General features: G+C 35.7%; 1 protein-coding gene across 1 annotated transcript in view; it reads right to left on the minus strand.

Moving 5' to 3' along the window:
- The window catches only part of HERC2 (E3 ubiquitin-protein ligase HERC2), a 53,961-nt gene extending 37,406 nt beyond the window's left edge, over window positions 1-16,555 (minus strand). The window contains exons 1-37 of the mRNA XM_090119442.1: window positions 16,191-16,555; window positions 15,927-16,101; window positions 15,545-15,689; window positions 15,117-15,281; window positions 14,468-14,731; window positions 14,172-14,327; window positions 13,871-13,999; window positions 13,672-13,792; window positions 13,353-13,521; window positions 12,841-13,051; window positions 11,040-11,188; window positions 10,557-10,716; window positions 9,821-9,918; window positions 9,590-9,745; window positions 9,400-9,505; window positions 9,211-9,316; window positions 8,720-8,939; window positions 8,289-8,433; window positions 8,114-8,196; window positions 7,967-8,043; window positions 7,743-7,885; window positions 7,365-7,561; window positions 6,565-6,781; window positions 6,082-6,319; window positions 5,638-5,808; window positions 5,197-5,421; window positions 4,758-4,920; window positions 4,503-4,621; window positions 4,225-4,397; window positions 3,480-4,027; window positions 3,130-3,254; window positions 2,630-2,997; window positions 2,308-2,474; window positions 2,078-2,217; window positions 976-1,159; window positions 371-607; window positions 113-231 (exon numbers count right to left, since the gene is read on the minus strand). Of these exons, the coding sequence (XP_089975568.1) occupies window positions 113-231; window positions 371-607; window positions 976-1,159; window positions 2,078-2,217; window positions 2,308-2,474; window positions 2,630-2,997; window positions 3,130-3,254; window positions 3,480-4,027; window positions 4,225-4,397; window positions 4,503-4,621; window positions 4,758-4,920; window positions 5,197-5,421; window positions 5,638-5,808; window positions 6,082-6,319; window positions 6,565-6,781; window positions 7,365-7,561; window positions 7,743-7,885; window positions 7,967-8,043; window positions 8,114-8,196; window positions 8,289-8,433; window positions 8,720-8,939; window positions 9,211-9,316; window positions 9,400-9,505; window positions 9,590-9,745; window positions 9,821-9,918; window positions 10,557-10,716; window positions 11,040-11,188; window positions 12,841-13,051; window positions 13,353-13,521; window positions 13,672-13,792; window positions 13,871-13,999; window positions 14,172-14,327; window positions 14,468-14,731; window positions 15,117-15,281; window positions 15,545-15,689; window positions 15,927-16,101; window positions 16,191-16,427 (6,606 nt within the window). The 5' untranslated portion in view covers window positions 16,428-16,555. The remainder of the gene's footprint in view (window positions 1-112; window positions 232-370; window positions 608-975; window positions 1,160-2,077; window positions 2,218-2,307; window positions 2,475-2,629; window positions 2,998-3,129; window positions 3,255-3,479; window positions 4,028-4,224; window positions 4,398-4,502; window positions 4,622-4,757; window positions 4,921-5,196; window positions 5,422-5,637; window positions 5,809-6,081; window positions 6,320-6,564; window positions 6,782-7,364; window positions 7,562-7,742; window positions 7,886-7,966; window positions 8,044-8,113; window positions 8,197-8,288; window positions 8,434-8,719; window positions 8,940-9,210; window positions 9,317-9,399; window positions 9,506-9,589; window positions 9,746-9,820; window positions 9,919-10,556; window positions 10,717-11,039; window positions 11,189-12,840; window positions 13,052-13,352; window positions 13,522-13,671; window positions 13,793-13,870; window positions 14,000-14,171; window positions 14,328-14,467; window positions 14,732-15,116; window positions 15,282-15,544; window positions 15,690-15,926; window positions 16,102-16,190) is intronic.
- Between the last annotated feature and the right edge of the window lie 177 nt (window positions 16,556-16,732).

The raw sequence follows: 16,732 nt of genomic DNA on the forward strand, positions 1-16,732 counted from the left end.
ATAACTTGAACATGCTATTATAATATGAATTGATATGAATGCATGAATATTGCAATTTTTATTGTAAAAGTTTAGGAAGATAACATTTGAGAAGTTAAAGAATAAATATTACCTGCAGATAAACCAAATCTTGCGTGATAGGTTTGTCGGTTGAGGAAATAATACTGTAGCAAAGTTCGAACCACGAATCTGTGCAAAGTGCTTTCCTCATTTCGAGTGTTTGAGCGCTTGCTACAAAAAAAACACAACATAGGTTAATTTCAAAGATTACTCAAAGAAGGGTTTTGCATTTCATTCGTACGCTATGTTTTTGTAAAAGTAGAGAATAAGACCATTACAAAAAAAAATTATAAACCATCATATATCTCACCTCTCAACAAAGCAAGCGCCGTGTGCAACTGTCCACCGAACGCTGTAGGCGGCGGTGAGATGTGCACATGCGCTAGAGCCAGCAGTCTCCTCTGCAGCGCGGCAACGTTTCTACGTGCACTTGCACTTGAGCTGCCGGTGCCCACACACGCACTGACGCCCGCGCACATAGCACGCACTGCGCTTATGCACGCCGCGCGAACTTCGCTTACTGGCCACCAGTCTTGAGTGGTCTCCGCTGTGTCAAATTATTATATTGGATTATTTTTTCAAATTATTGTATTGGATTATATTTTTAGGAGTATAATAAGATTTAAGAATATCTCGCTATGATTGAATATTTCATTTTTGGTAAATATTTTCAATCTTACGTCTTCTGCCTTACTTTTTATTCACATCTGAAGCATGAGCATAATCGAGAGCATTTGTAAGGGAATTCGAAAAGCGCAGCCGCCGGGACCGTGCGTAAAAGGATCTAATTTTTTATATGTAAATGCGTCATGTTCTCGATGACGATACGAATACTTTGACGATAGACATGCTTTCGCTTCAGAGCTTAATATCAATATTTTGATAAAGAACAAAAATATTTATAAACAAACTTACGCGACCCCTGTATAGTCTCAACAACAGACGGCGGAGGGGAGGGTGACCGTGCGAGCTTGAGGTCGTACTTGCCCTCCTTGCCCATGCGGTACGAGTTCGTACCACCGGCATCCCACGCCACGCGCACCCACCCGTCCTCACCTAGCTCGCCGATCACTCTGCCCTCGCCACCGGGTACACCATCCTGGAAATAAAGATTTAATTGCACAGTTGAATAATTTTCCTACAGTTTACATTTAATTAAGTTAGAGTAGCCACTTTTCTGCCAGTGTTACTGTTCCTACCGAAACACTTAATTTACGTTAGACAGACAACGGGTTAATTAATGAATTAACCCGTCTAGCTCTCAATTTTTGAAAATAAAATACTACCTATTGACATCTGTGGGTCTAAAGGCTTTGTCAGACAGGACGCGTACTTAGCGCGCGTCAGAGCGTTAAGTTGACGCCGCGATATGACGCTAAGATGTGTTCTACTACCATCGTAGAATACCGTCAAACAGAGCGCCGGCGCTAGCAGTACGCAACGCTCTGTCGCGGCGTTAGGACGCTTTAACGTCGGGTGTTGTATTTTTTTACAAAATTTATTTTAGCGTCGGCGTTAATAGGCGTAAAATAATAATAAAATACTGCATAATGACCGAAAATTTGATAGAATTGGTTAGAAAATATCCATGCTTATATAATACGAAGGATAGTTCATATAAACTATAAAGATATATCAATGAAGGCCAAATTGTGGGCACAAATCGGAGAAGAAATTAATGAAACTGGTAAGTAAAAAATTCTTCCGACTCCGGAGTTAATATCGCTGTACCTTGTTTTGTTCGTAAGTAATAATTATGTAAACAACATGCAGCTTTAATAATATCAATTACTGTGTCCTAACGCGCGCTAAAGCGTTCTGTTTGACGAAGCCTCGCGCGACGTTAAAACAGGACGCTGCAGCGCTACTACGCAGCGCTAAAATACGCGTCCTATCTGACAAAGCCTTTAAAAATTAAAATGAAAAAATTTAAAGGAAACTCAAAAATATTCACTAAGATACAAAACCTTTGAATGTTTAAATAGTCTATTGGTAGATGATAAAGTAAAACATTTACCTGATCTCCCCACTTCCAGTCTTTTCCGCGCACAACTCGAGTACCAATTTTCATCAAAGAAGCTAATTCTGGTCCAGATAAAGACGCTCCTCTTGCTCTAGCGCCTAATCTTTCGTCCTCATAAATAATTAAGCAATCCGCTGAAAGTACAATGATTGTAATGAAAAAAAAAACAAATACATAGGCCAACGTTTTATAGAAAAATAATGTATTACAAAATTTCAGCTTACATTTAGATTTTAATCCATGACAAATAAGTGACGCATGCTGTGATGTATCGCCGCCGATTTGTTTAAGCAAAGTCAAACAGGAACTGAGGGCTCCACCATTGATTAGCTGTTCTAATTCCGGGCCCTGACATCCTTCAATGAGTAGGGACAATAATGTTATTAGAAACCTGAAATGGTAGAAATATTTAATAAAAATACGTTGATTAAAAGCTTTCTTATTTTCGTAAAATAATTATTATGAACTACATTCATATTGTATGGGAAACAAATTAGTTGTGCAAAGAATTTAGAATAATGTTGTCCATTTGTAATGTCCCCTTACCTAGCTCTAGCAGGTCTGTTCAACAACGCATGAGCGCCATAATTCGCGCTCATCTTAAGAGGCAAGGGCTGACTTTGTTCCCCTTCAATCACCCTCGTCCTCAGCTCTATCAGTATAAAGTCCATTAATTTCGACTTTTCCAAAAGCACCATATACTTCAAGTACGGTATCACAGATTCAATGCCCTGCAATGGTCTAGTCAATGGAATGGTGGGTTTTAAAGGTGTATTTGGGACTGAGTCTGCCATACAAGCTCCCGCAATACCCGACATTGCCGCATATTTAATACTATCTGACATAGTTTGTGATGAGTGAATAATACTGTTTACAATGGAATAGCCTTTCCTTCTTATCTCCGCTCTTTGTACCTAAAAAGTGTAAAATTTTTATCAGAAACTAATGTTTAGTTAAACATCACTTTTTATTAGATTTTTTGAAGAGTAGACGAACCCACAATAAATTGCATTGCAAAGTTTTTTTTTTATTATCGTGTTTATTACCTGACAATACAAAGCTCTTCTGAGTATATCTATATCACAGGGTTCTTCAGTCATTACGAAATCAATAATAGATGTCGTTAAATGTTGTTGTTCTTGAGTTACTTCTTCTAGCAACCAATATAAATCTAGAAATAAAAAAGAACAATTATTCATAGAGCCAAAGTATTCAGCTATTTAATTATATTAAGGGCCGATTTTTCAATGCTTGGATAAAACTTATTCGTCGAATAATGTATAAATCTACCATTTTAAAAACGTATTCTAATTGCCCGAATTTGACAGTTTACGTGACATTTTAATATTATCGTGTAATACGATACCGATTGAATAAAAATAATTAAATTATTTACCTTTTTCTTCACAAGCCATTCGAGACACCCAAGCGTTTACGAACTTATGTCGTTCGGAACTATCATCATCTTTTTCTTCATCAGCAATTATAAGTTCATTCTTGAGATCATCGGCTAATAACATAACTTGCTTCTCACTTTCCATGGACTCTTTAAACACTGAATTATCAGTGATATCGTTAATAGAACTCATGGATATCTCGTTTGTGGGTGTTTTATCGTCATCTCTTTCTTGTAATTCCTCTTTTTCCTTCATATCACTCCTACTTTCGTGGCGCATATCATCGTAATTAGATGCATTTTTTAGTTCTTTCTCAAAAGGTTTGATTTGTTTAATTTTTGGCTTTATTTTCGATTGGTTTAGGCCATCTCCATCTCCCCTTGCCTCAAAAACAGTAGGCTGCATTTCATCAATAGTTTTGCTCGACTGACTAGCGATCGTAGATTTGATTAATAAAGCATCGCCTTGTAATAAACTTCCAGTTGCTTTTAGCATACTCTTACTCAGGCTATTTTGCCTATTTCTTAATTCTTTTGTTGTTTCCATGCTGCAATAAAAGTAAATTAAAACCATTAATAAAATGTTGTCCAGACATAAAAAATTGAGCAAGTTTACATACATGATATTTGGATTTAAAAGTTAATGATACATTTCTCAAGCATTGATAAGAGATAGTCAACTCCACCTGTCTAAAAAAACATTTTAAAGAGTCGTTAAAATTTTGAAAAATTGTAAGATACCTACCACCTATTGAAGTTGGGCGACTTGGCCAATTTCATGACTTTCCTGAAGATGATTTTGGAAGTAGGCGAGCGACGGGATGGTGGCCGCTCTTGTAAGGCTGATACGGCCGGTGAAATCGCAGCACGAACTTCGTGCAGAAGGAAACGAGCTCTTTCTAGGGGTGCTGCGCAAACCTGTATAAGTTTTTTCGAAAATTTATATCATATTTGATAAGATTTGGATTTATTCACAAACAGTAACTCATATAAAAATGTGACATAAATTGTAAAAAAATTTACCTCTTTATAACCCCGAGATAATTGCTGTCTTGTCCTCATCAATGTCCATTTACTTTGTTGTACTGCTTTAACTATTTCCGACATTGCTGGTGATAATTTCACTTCTCCTTTATCCATTTCTACAATTAATATTTAAGACACTTAAATATCACATAAAAAAGAGATAGAAGAGATTTAAAAATCGTTTTTTTAGCTTTGTTTCATATAAATTGTGAGTAAAAAAAATATTTCTAAAGAAAAGTACATTAAAAATACCTGCAGTAGCCGTCGCTAAGGCGTGTTCTTTCAACCCAGCGTGGTACAGAAGAGCGGCTAATAGTGCTCTTCTCAATTCTTCCAAAGGATGTTCTGGCGGGAAGTGTGGAGCGCAACCTTCGCGTCTTTCACACGCCCACCAAAGATGAAGAGCTAGGGGGTCCTAAAATTTACATTCCCATTATAACATCACATCAATGGAATATATAATGGACCAATACAATGTTTAATATATAGTACATGAATATTATTTTAAGAATTACAACCGCTGTAAAATACCGTGTACAATTAAATAAATAACCCCAATACAAAAACTGTATTACATCTATTACATTGCCATCCATTTTATTTAAAAGATACTTTGCTGCATTTGTGAAATTATCTGTAAAGATAAATAATATTGTATGACACAATTTTACATAATACATAATAAACTCACATGTAACTTAGGCTCGGCGAGCGCATGTAGCAACGCATCAGCGCTCGCTTGTCCAACATTCGCTTTGGGCACTCTAGACTTTTGCGTCACGAGTGCGGTCGCAGTGCTTGCGTGCAACGCGTTAGAGAAATGCGCGGTTTCGCTTGCGGGGCTGTTGCCGCCTGTAGAGGAGCCACTGCGGGCTTCGGCTTTTTCCTCTTCGAATGGGTTGGCTGGTCTGGATGTCTGTATTGAAAAAAAAAAATATTTTAGATCGATTAAGTTTAAATAATATTTAAAATTAAAAAATCGATTGATTAAACATAAAATTAATGACCGAATTAATTAAAAAAAATTCATAGTATTTTTTAATGGTGCAGATTTAATAATTATATAAATATAATTGTCATGAATTAAAAATTGATTGATGTACAATATCGAGATAGCCCAAAAAGTTAATACCTGAAGTCCCCCTCTCAAGAATACAGAGTTGACATGTGAGCTAGTGTCCCGTTCCGCTTGTTGCACTGGTAATGAACGGGCCAGCCGCAAACCGCTCTGCGACATTCCGAGCGTCAGGTGAAACGCGCACGATGATAGCACGTGGTGCGTGCGCAGGGTTGACTTATTCTCCTGTAAAAAAAAAACAATTTAACATTCAAATTTCGAAAAAAGAACTAACGCTTGCGATAATTTAACGCATGGAATGGTTGAAGCAAGCATGGACACTGAAGAGTGGACTACTCTTCAGTAAAAAAAAGAACTCGAAAATAAGAACCGTGCATCTCAATTATTATTTAAAATTTATTTTTCTAACGATCTATTTATTTCTCTCATAAAGAACACAATTAGTGACACAAGTATGGTCGTACACTCAAGATGCAATTCTATAAATATTCCACTCACTTGACACTTATGGCTGTGCACTTGCGATGTAAACATGCCGACACACTTCTCAGTAACACGCGACAGAAACGCAGCGTGCGGTTCCGTACTAAACGCAGCTGTTGCGTCACTGCCACGCATCTTACGTACTAGTTCCACTGTACTCGCGTTGGCGCACTCAAAGTTTTCTACGTCGTATACGTATCCGGCTATGATAATCCATGAGCCACCTTCTTTATTGTGGTTGTGCAAGTCACATCTGAAAATAATTCACACTATTAATATAGTTCAGTTCTTTAGCTAAAGTTACTCACTTATTTTTTTAATTAACCCCCTAAATGCCTGTAGGTAATAAATACACCGTAGTCACTTTATAAGATTTACAAAAATATTTTGTTTTATTTAGATATTACCATGGACTAATAGAATCTAGTAATTAGTCTATGATGATATGAATCTAGTAATTAGTCTAATCTTGAGTAATTAGTCTATGATATTACTCACTTTCTAACAACAAACATATTGGTTTGGTTTCGTCTAGAGACCAACGCAGGCCAGCCCAAGAGATCAGCGTCTAGTTTAGCAGCAGAAGGTAAAGACTTGGCAGCTTCATCACACGCACGGATAATTTTTAAAAAGGGTTCTAAACAGTCTGTTAGAGCAATCGCTGAGCGAGCTGCGCATGAACACACCCACACCGCCAATTCGCTTACTACTCTTCCTGTGAATAAAATACACTTATGATTACTCTGTACATTATATAACAGTAACTTGGATTGGTGAATTTTCAGATTTTCGAAAAATCAAATAGAATTCATAGCAGGTATTTATAGAATTTCAGAAATCAACAAATAAGTAATTAGTAAAAATTTCTAAGAAGCTCAGCAAATAGCTATTTTAACGAACTTTTTTATTACACCTTATTAACACATTTACTTATACAGAAATTAACACTAATATATGTAATAAATTCCAAATGATCAAGTTATAAAGGTTGTAAAATAAAACGTTGCTATGTTCGAGATACAGAGGTCAAATTTAATTTTTCGAGTTATAGAGTGAAAATATGTACCAAAATGGCTTGGAGGGACTCGGTGATAATTTCGACTAACAGAGGGTCAAGATTTCAAGTAACGGAGGTTTTCGGGTTTGAAGGGAAGGGAACAAAACATTTTTTCGAGATTTGGAGGTTTTTGACTTATTGAGGTTCGACTTAACGAGGTGCTACTGTAATACGAAATAAGAAAAAGAATAAATTATCCCAATTATAACTCAAATACAAAAAAAAAAAACCAAAACCTCACCAACAATATCAGCACTAATGAGATCACACAGGCTGGTCAGCTGCGTACTGTCCGCTGTATGTACAGCACGTACGAAACACGTAAGAGTCGACTGTACGTGCTCAGCCAGTAATGTGGCGTACTGAGTAAGCAAGTTGCGTACACCGCCACGTGTGCTTCGTCCGCCGCGGGACCACATCGCTTCGCAGAATAGTAACCTTTTAAAAAATAAAGCAATTTTATATGTTATGTAATTTTGTGAATTTTTGTAGGCATAGAATTCCAATACAACAATATTCACAGTGATACCACAAAATTATTTATATTATGCATAACACATTTGGGAAAAATATCTGTTCTTGTTAAATTGTAATTCAAGTGTATAAAAGGGAAACTCACCTTTGAAAACGTATCAACAAATCACAGCTAGGACTAACAGTGTCATGTCCTTTTAGATCATCAGTCTTACTTATATCACCGTCCATTATCGACTTTATATGCATTTGCGTTTGACAAGTTGTGTTCTTTATTAAATGTTTCACCTATAAAATAGATAAAAAATACTCGCTATAAAAATCCGATCTAAGACCATATAAGACTATTTCAAAGATAGTTTTACTTACCAAATGCATTAAAGGAACGGACGAACCGTTATCCGCAGATGCCGCATTACTTATTTGATATTCTTCAACACATTCCACTGTGAATATTAAATATCATTAGACGTTACAATTTAAAGTGAAACAATTCATTTATAATCATGACATTACCTTGAACTGCATCAGATTCATCTGACATTGTAGTGGTAGGCCGACTTCGTTGTCCCGTTACAATATCGACTTGGTCAAATTCGCTAAAAACATAAAAATGTTACATCGTATCTTAATAGCCTGAATGATTGGGGTAAAAGCTAAAAGTGATTAGCTATAAAAAACGATTACTTACTCATCTAGTTGCAAATGGTTATATGAATCAGACGAATTAACTTGCAGCGCGTTAGCTAAGGCATCTTTTAAACCTCCACCTCCAAGCAATGACCACACAAGTAATTCTGTCATGAACCTCGCGCCCGCGCTGGCAGGTACTGATCCTTGAACAAAAAATATTTTAAAATTAGTTGAACATATTGTACCACCTATAGTACTCGTATTATTTTATATTTAATACTATTATGACATTATGAAAAAGCACCCTATTTACGTAAACACACATTTGCGTTTTCCATACCTTGCAGCAGTAGCGACATAAGGAAGTGCGAATGAACGGGCGCGGCGCGCCCCTATTCGCCGAGTCATAAAGTCGCTTTTCCAATACTTTGTAACAACAGCTACGTTCCAAAAAGCACCCTCTACTCATACACATAAGGTTGCTTTTACCTTGCGGCAATAGTGATATAAGGTGATGCGCTCGCACGTGCGGTGTAGGCAGTAACACGGGCCAGGCAGCAGCCAGTGCACGTCTCGCAGCCGCCGCAGCACCAGCACCAGCACGCCCTTCAGCTAGTGCAACAAGCGCGCCATGAACGCCTGAGCACCAAGAGCGGCTTTCCGCCTCAGTGTCTTCGAGATCACCGTGCGCGCATTGGAACGCGTGTACCTAAGTAGATAAATATTACATATTTTTAGATTTTTATTCAAAACGTTGAATAGAGGAAATTGAGGCAAGTAAAATCATTTATTATTTCGTAAGATTTCAAATATACTGATCAATTATAGATATTTTTTTTTTCATAACATAACTTCTTATTAATCGAACCACAAAAAGTTTGATATTATAATATAGGTCATATCATTATGTGTATGGCAGCTATTTTACTTCGTTTTTTAATCAGTTTTATTATTTTCGTAAGTTTCTTTTAGATACGTACTTGCAGTCGAAGCAGATTGAGACAGGAAATGGCGAGGCATTCGTTTTCTTTCATATTAGCTGCACTACTTTGTTCAACAGCAATTCTCAATAACCTCTCTAAAAATCTGAAAAAAAAAAAATACGATGCAACATTAAAATTACATTATATACATTCTTCAATACAATATGGTTCATTTAAGAAACTTACTTGAATGTGTTTTCAGATAGATCAATAACAAAAGGCATTGACGACGGAAGGTCCCTTGGATTCTCTTCACTCCAAGCTAAAATTTGATTCGTACCACTCGAAACACCTGAAAATTTTAATCAAATTAAAAATATATAAGTACAATTTGTACCTTAACTTAATTTCTTTGGCTTATATGTTGATCAATTACCGTTTGCCTTAAAAGATGGGTTGAAAACTTGTATTGGCTGAGGAGTCGGGTTAGAAATCTGAGAGCGTTCGTGTGTACCCCATGCGTACAAAAGTCCATCTGATGTTATAGCGATTGCGTGCGTCGCACCCAATGCTAGGTCTATTATCTTTATACCTATAACAAAGAAAAATATATAAGTATGTTAGAAAATCGTTAAATATTTTAATTTTTATTAGTTATGAAATATACCTTGAAGGGCCTCCACTAGTTTAGGTATTTTAAATGTTTCAAAGTTTCCATGGCCCAATCGATATCCATCGCCTTTGCCCCATGTGTATACTTGACCCCTGAAAATTAAAAATAATTTATAATTCCTATTTATAAATCTGCCAAGAACAATTAAAGTTAAATTTTAACTAGGTCAAATTCACTTTATGACTGCAACCAAAATCCTTATTGTTTTTCAAGGTTGGTTACACAATATATTGTAATCATATTATTGTAAGCGAAAAACGCAATCATGTCATACAACAAATAATTAATGAAAAATAAAACCCTGATTGCCTGAATACTTGAAAACATATTATAATCGTCAAACATCCACTTTTTTATAACTTTATATTTCCCTAACACTTTTCTCAATGAAGAGGTATCTTAAAAGAAAATTTATGTACATACAAACATAATATGCTAACTCGAATAACATAACCCTTATTTTATAACAATTGTTGTAAAATAAAACAGCAATACGAAATTAACCATACAGTCTAGCCATAAGTGTCTACTATACAATATATACACCTACATATCCCACATATGATGAGCATGCTCATATTCAATTCCACTGAATTCAATTCTGGCTAATAAACCACATTTCAACGTGCTCCCAAAGCGCTTATAACCTATCTACATCTTTCAACTATAAAGCAATAATATTATTGTCCGTAGTATTTTCCTATAACTAATATCTACATAGACCACATACCCATCAGTGAGCGCAGCATGCCAATTATCGCCCGTGTACACACGCGTGACTCGGAACATCGCAAGCGCGGATAACGCACGTGGTGTCCCGCCCTCGCTGTCTCCGAACACTTGTACCGCGCCCTCCCATGTGCAGCAGAGTGTTTGGCCCTCCCCCCACGCTGTGTGCGATGTTTTGTGTAATCTTGTGTAAATTTGCGGGAATGGGTATTGGAAGTATCGTTTACTAAAAGAATGAGTATGGTAACTGAAGTATTGTGGTACTTATTTGTTAATATTTAAAAAGAGTCGATATTCAATTATTGTATTAAATATACTTCAAATTTATCACGATAGTTATTAATATAAATGACTGACATATTAATGTGAAGAGTAGCAGGCAACTCTTGCAATTTAAAAAGAGTTGAGTTTTTCTATAAAATGATAGTTGTTATTTAATGTCGAAATTTAGAATAACTTATTTCTAGGGTATAAGAGAACAAACCTAGAGCGACATCAATGATTCTCTCAATATTGTGAGCGTTGAAAGCGACCGGTTGTGGTGTGAGACAGTTTTCGATAGTGCCATGTCCCAAGCGGCCCTGGGCGCTTCGTCCCCAAGTATATAGAGCACCGCGTGAAGTGATCACCGCACTGTATCAAAATATTATTTGTGATGAGAATTTTTTTATTAAACCAATGATCCAATGATCGCCAGTATATTACCAAAAATATTTTCAATATGTGCAAAAGGAGTGGTAGAGTCTATACATGTAAATAACAAAATATCTTTCTTTGCAGTGCATCTTTTTGTTTTCCATAGAATCCCCAACCCAGTGGCGTGCCTAGGGTATAAGGACTGGGCAAGTCCAAATTTTTCAAAGTGTTTGATGGGTACCCTTTTCATGAATAAGATGCCTACCTAGGTATACTGTGTAATTATGTTCGTTATAAAACTTATAAAAAAACGTGAACATATTACATACCGAATCAAATCTTTTAAATTTTCATGCGCGCCCTCAAACAGTTGAGTCAAACGTTTATCATTAAAATCGATAAATTATATAAAACTGTATGACATTATATTATTAATAAAATTGTACAGATCATTAATACTCTAATTCAAAACGCCAATTTTTCTGAAGGAAAGATTTTATAACATCGGAATAATTATAGAAAGTAGGTGTTTGTTTTAGAATTCAATTAAGTACCTAACAGCTACTTTTCTATGGCAAGTATTGATACCTAATACAGAAAGGCGTTCTTGGCCAAATAAATACTTATACGTATTTCTTAATAATTAATACGTACCTATGAATACGATTTAACGATGAGAAAGCACGCTCCGTGGAAGAACTATACTACCTATTTACTAGCAGGAATTGTAACTAACAAAATATGTGCAAGTTTCAACAGCTGGGGAAAGGCTTCTTCTAAGTAATTCTCATTCATGAAATCGTTCGTAAACATTACAATTAAAATTTCGTTTAAGTGACTTACTAGTTTCGGTAATGCACAAATCGGGAGTTGGTTTTGATGAAGAAATTAATTGTTTTTCAGTAAAGTTTAATGTAAAATCATTCACACACCTTTCCCCCGCTGAGCACAAAGCAAACCACCACAATTTACAACACAATCTGCTGTCGCGACACTTATTTTACCACAAAATTCAAAAACTTAACCTAAATTACACCGGTATAATCACCCGCTCAAACAAACTATAATTTAACAATAATATTCACGACATTCGTTCGCGCAATCGTAACTATCTTCACACTGTTAAAGCCGGGCCTTTTTTCCCTTAGAAATTGCTATAGAGTTCTATAGCTAGGTATGTATCTACTCCGACGAAATATCATACGTTAGAAGAGATGAGCGCAAAGCCCGGTAAAAGCCCACGCGTGCAAGCGAGACACCGCACTGTTTATAATCCATCGAATTTAGGTTGTAACGTCCAAATAAAAGGTACGACCTTATTCCGATAGCAAGAAGGATGAAATTAAAAAGTTTACTCGAATTCGTCATTGTCTTATGCGAGGCGTATTATACATATTATATTATATTGTAGGTGAGTTTTCATTGAATTCGGAGCAGATTATGAATTGCTCATTGCGCGCGAATATTCAAACGTGAATATAGGTATTTTCCTGTCTCGTAGCGAATTTCTAAGGCAAGCCGGGCTTTTCGGCTTGTATGAACGTACCGCCACTGCCCCAACCATAACTTTCATCATATTCTTCTTCATACAAATGATCACTTCTCAATTAACAAACACCAACCAAACATAGAATAATATACCACAGTACCTGCAAGCCGGTCCCGCGGTGATCCGCACCACTTCATGATGTGCCAAATGGTGCACAGTCTGTGGAGCGTCTCTATTGGCTGTATCCCCATGCCCCAGGCGGCCATCTTCCCCCGAACCCCACGTCCATACCCCACCACATGTAGATCGACATAAATAGTGTCGGCCCGTGGGGTGGCACGCTACCTGCGCTATGGTGTAACCTTCGAGACCTGAAGTCGATGGATATTGAATTTTATTTCGAGAAATAGTACATAGTACCGTCTTTAGAAAATATTTTTAGGGCATAAATTCAGAGAACATAATGAAAACACACCTTAATTCAACCACATATTTATAATTACGAGCAATTCTTTCTTTTCTCTATTGAATTTCAACAATAATTATTAACCTTAAGAAAAACTCCATTAAACATTACACAAATTTATTTGGATAATTTTTTTTATATTTTTCAGATACCTGTAATTATTTACTAAAATTTCTAATTTTACAAAATCATAAATCATATTTTACCTGGCACTAAATGAGGTGTTAGTGTATCATATGGTAGAGTGTATATGACGCCATCTTGAGTGAGAAGTAAAGCCAATTTCTCAGCACACGCTATTTGTTGGACTCTTAAACTTCCGAGTTGAATGGGACCAACACCAACTGACACTACTTCTTGAGCTGACTCTGTACACTGCAAATATGTTATAAAATTATATCAGCTATATTTTCATTATGCAAAATTAAGGTAATTATATTCTACCTACTTGTGTCTTCTAAATTAAGTTAACCAATAATTAATATTATAATTATATATTTTTTTATGTTATAGTTATTGACTCACTGTAACAAATCCTTTCAAAGGTGGTAACAGTGGAGCACCAAGTCTATCCAAATGGCATAACAAAGCAATGCCCGCCTTTTTCACACTCATGAGACCATCGCCACTTGGTATTTCTAATTCTCTGAAAAATTAACAAGACATTTAATAAAAATTTAAATTTAAATTAAATATCTAAATGTAGTAGGTTTAAATAGCTTACTTAAGAAATGTTGCTGTCATGTTGTCTTCAGGCATAGGTTCAGAATTGATAATGGGATTTGGCGGTGATACTTTTGCCATCCTCTTTAGAAATGGTCCTAATGGTGCTGTGCATTCTTCTAATACTATCCTATAATGTAGAGAATAAATATCCAATTCATTCATGTGTTTGATAAAAGTTTTTTTATATATTAAGGGTTATAAAAAATGGAATTTCTGACACATTATTGCAGGTATAAGGTGTCAGGATTACAAAACACATTATGTGCACTATATTTTTTTATACACTGCAATTCTGTTACCTGTTATCAGACTGTCGCTTTTGTTTAGGTGGTAGTGTAACCAAGACATCAGCTGCTTTCAGTAAGGCAGGTAACTCTGCTCTTCTTGCACACAGTTCAACCCATACACATAGTGAAGTTCGCCAATCTCCTTGTGGTACATTACAACCAACTTCCCTGGAAAAATTATTTAATAAAATGGATGAATATAAAGTGATGTAGGAAAACTACGAATTATATTCCAAAACATATAAAATCATTACTGAAACAAAACTATTTGTTCTTGTACAGTAATAAATGCAAAAATAAAAAATTACCCTGCAACAACTTGATGCAAGAATTTGGCTGCACTATCCACAACTTCCGCCCATATTTTCTGCGAGCGCGGTGTTTGTTGTGACGTAATACTCGTTTGTCCGTTTCCAGCATACAGTGCTGCATCGGGCAACGCTCGCACGGCCTCCAATGCGTCGCGTAATAGCAAGGAACATACATCCGCGTCTTCACCGCACCGCCAGGCGCGTCTTACGAGAGATAGAGCCAGTCGCAAGGCAGCTCTGGCTCCTACACGAGCAAGCGCACTGCAAAATAAAATTAATATCATATTTCACCAGTCCTTCACAGATATATTTTGTCTTGCTAGATGAAGATGTTTTATTTGTCTCCACCATAGATCAAAGTCAGGACATTCAGTGTCCTGGTTAATGAACATGAGATAAAATTGTGATAAGTTTTTAGCATACTTGTAAACGCCTAGAGGGTACAAGAGATGTAAGTCTGTGTTAGAGTTGATCATTTTATACAAATATTTTACAAGGAGTGAAGTTTGTTGCTATAATGTTTTCTGAATTTTATATAAGTATTTTATGTCCCATGTCAAAGCCACAGATCATGTAATATAAATATTTGTTTTGACATACATATTTGTAAACAAAGGAAAGTCATAGGCACCATGTTTTTACATACCTTTCTGAATCATCAGTTTGTTCCTCACTATCGTCTTGTGCCTCTGAACAAATTTCAACAGGTTTCTTCAAAGTAGCCACAACATTGTTCAGAGCTCTATTGCTTACCCCGTGAGGTGCTTTGTCCAATTTGACTTTCTTTGGTTCTTTGTGATGATTTTGCTCCCTAAGATCATATCATCATATGAAATGAATTGTATTATTTTATAAATAATACCAAGAAATATAGAAGTAAAATGTTATGACCTTTTTCTAATTTTATTGTACTGCTTTGCATTCATATCAAATATAATAATAAATTACAAGCAGTTGTAAAACAACCCATGTGAGACATTTAGTCATGTATGACCTGTTAGGATCCTATTAATAAATGTATAAGCTACATATTTTCAAATTTATAAATAATAATATAATAGGATTGTTCTTCACCTTATTACAGCAACAAGATGTCTATGACAGATGACAATTAGGCGCCTTATTTGTGAGATATATGGGCAGGTCACAGCTGTGTGTATGGCTCTCCCACGCTGCTCCCAAATTAATGACTCCATCACACTTTGAAGACATTCTGGGCCTATTTGTAAAACAGATAACTAATTTTCTTTCCTTCACATTATATATGATAAATAGTGAACTATTTGAAAATCTTATCAATTTATCTATTATACATTTTGGATAATCAAGAGAAGTACTTTTTATCATATTGTATATCATACAACATAAAAATGCTGAATGAAAACGAAGTTTATACAGTAGATATTCATATTTCTAAATATGTTTACAGAAAGCTACTAAATTGAAGACCATTCACCTGGGTCTAATTTCCACTTAATTTCATCAATAACTTGACTAGTATTGGGTGGTGCAACAAGTTTAGATTGAATTGAAGCACGAAGTTCTTCCTCAGCCGATAAAGCAGTGCAAGGAGGACATGCACATCCTGAATGAGGACCACACAGTCCATCACAACATGTGCATGAAAGAATCTAAGTACAAAGTATTTACAATTAGAACGAATGAAAAATGAATGTAAGAAATAAAAGATAAGGAAATTGTTCTAACTTCATTAACTTACCCTAAGACCACAATAATACTTCCCACTATCACCAAGCTTAGCAGTTATACCAGCACCATTAACTAGACCATTTCCGGCGTCGAAATAGATCTCTCTATCCTGAATTAAACTATTAAATAATGTGCAGAGAGCGTCCGGACAATGTAAAGCTTCTTGTAAGTCAGGATTCAACCATTTAGGATCTAAATGTTGTTGTGGCCGAAAAATAAAATCATCTTGCTCCTCTGATATAGACATTTTGTCTAATAAGATGAAATTCTATAAATTCGAGCAAGAGTACATTAATAAACAACCTTATACAGATGTCTACTAAAGTAAATTCGCTTTAGAATGTCTAAGTATTTCATTGTGAAACATAAAATCAGAATAATAAATTGCAAAATAGTAGTATTTCCAATCAATCGAATTCGAATATGGCCAACATAGGAAAAAAGTTCTGTCAAAATATGTCAATACAATTTTTTTTTAATTCATCGACCACTAACACATCTAACGACGTGTCGTTTGATATTTGTCAAGTTTGGGTTAAAAAAGTGTAACCT

This window comes from Colias eurytheme, chromosome 3 (assembly GCF_061535395.1).
Source record: "Colias eurytheme isolate Ceu_HAF_F1 chromosome 3, ilColEury1 Martin Lab GWU primary, whole genome shotgun sequence".
NCBI classification, from domain to species: domain Eukaryota; kingdom Metazoa; phylum Arthropoda; class Insecta; order Lepidoptera; family Pieridae; genus Colias; species Colias eurytheme.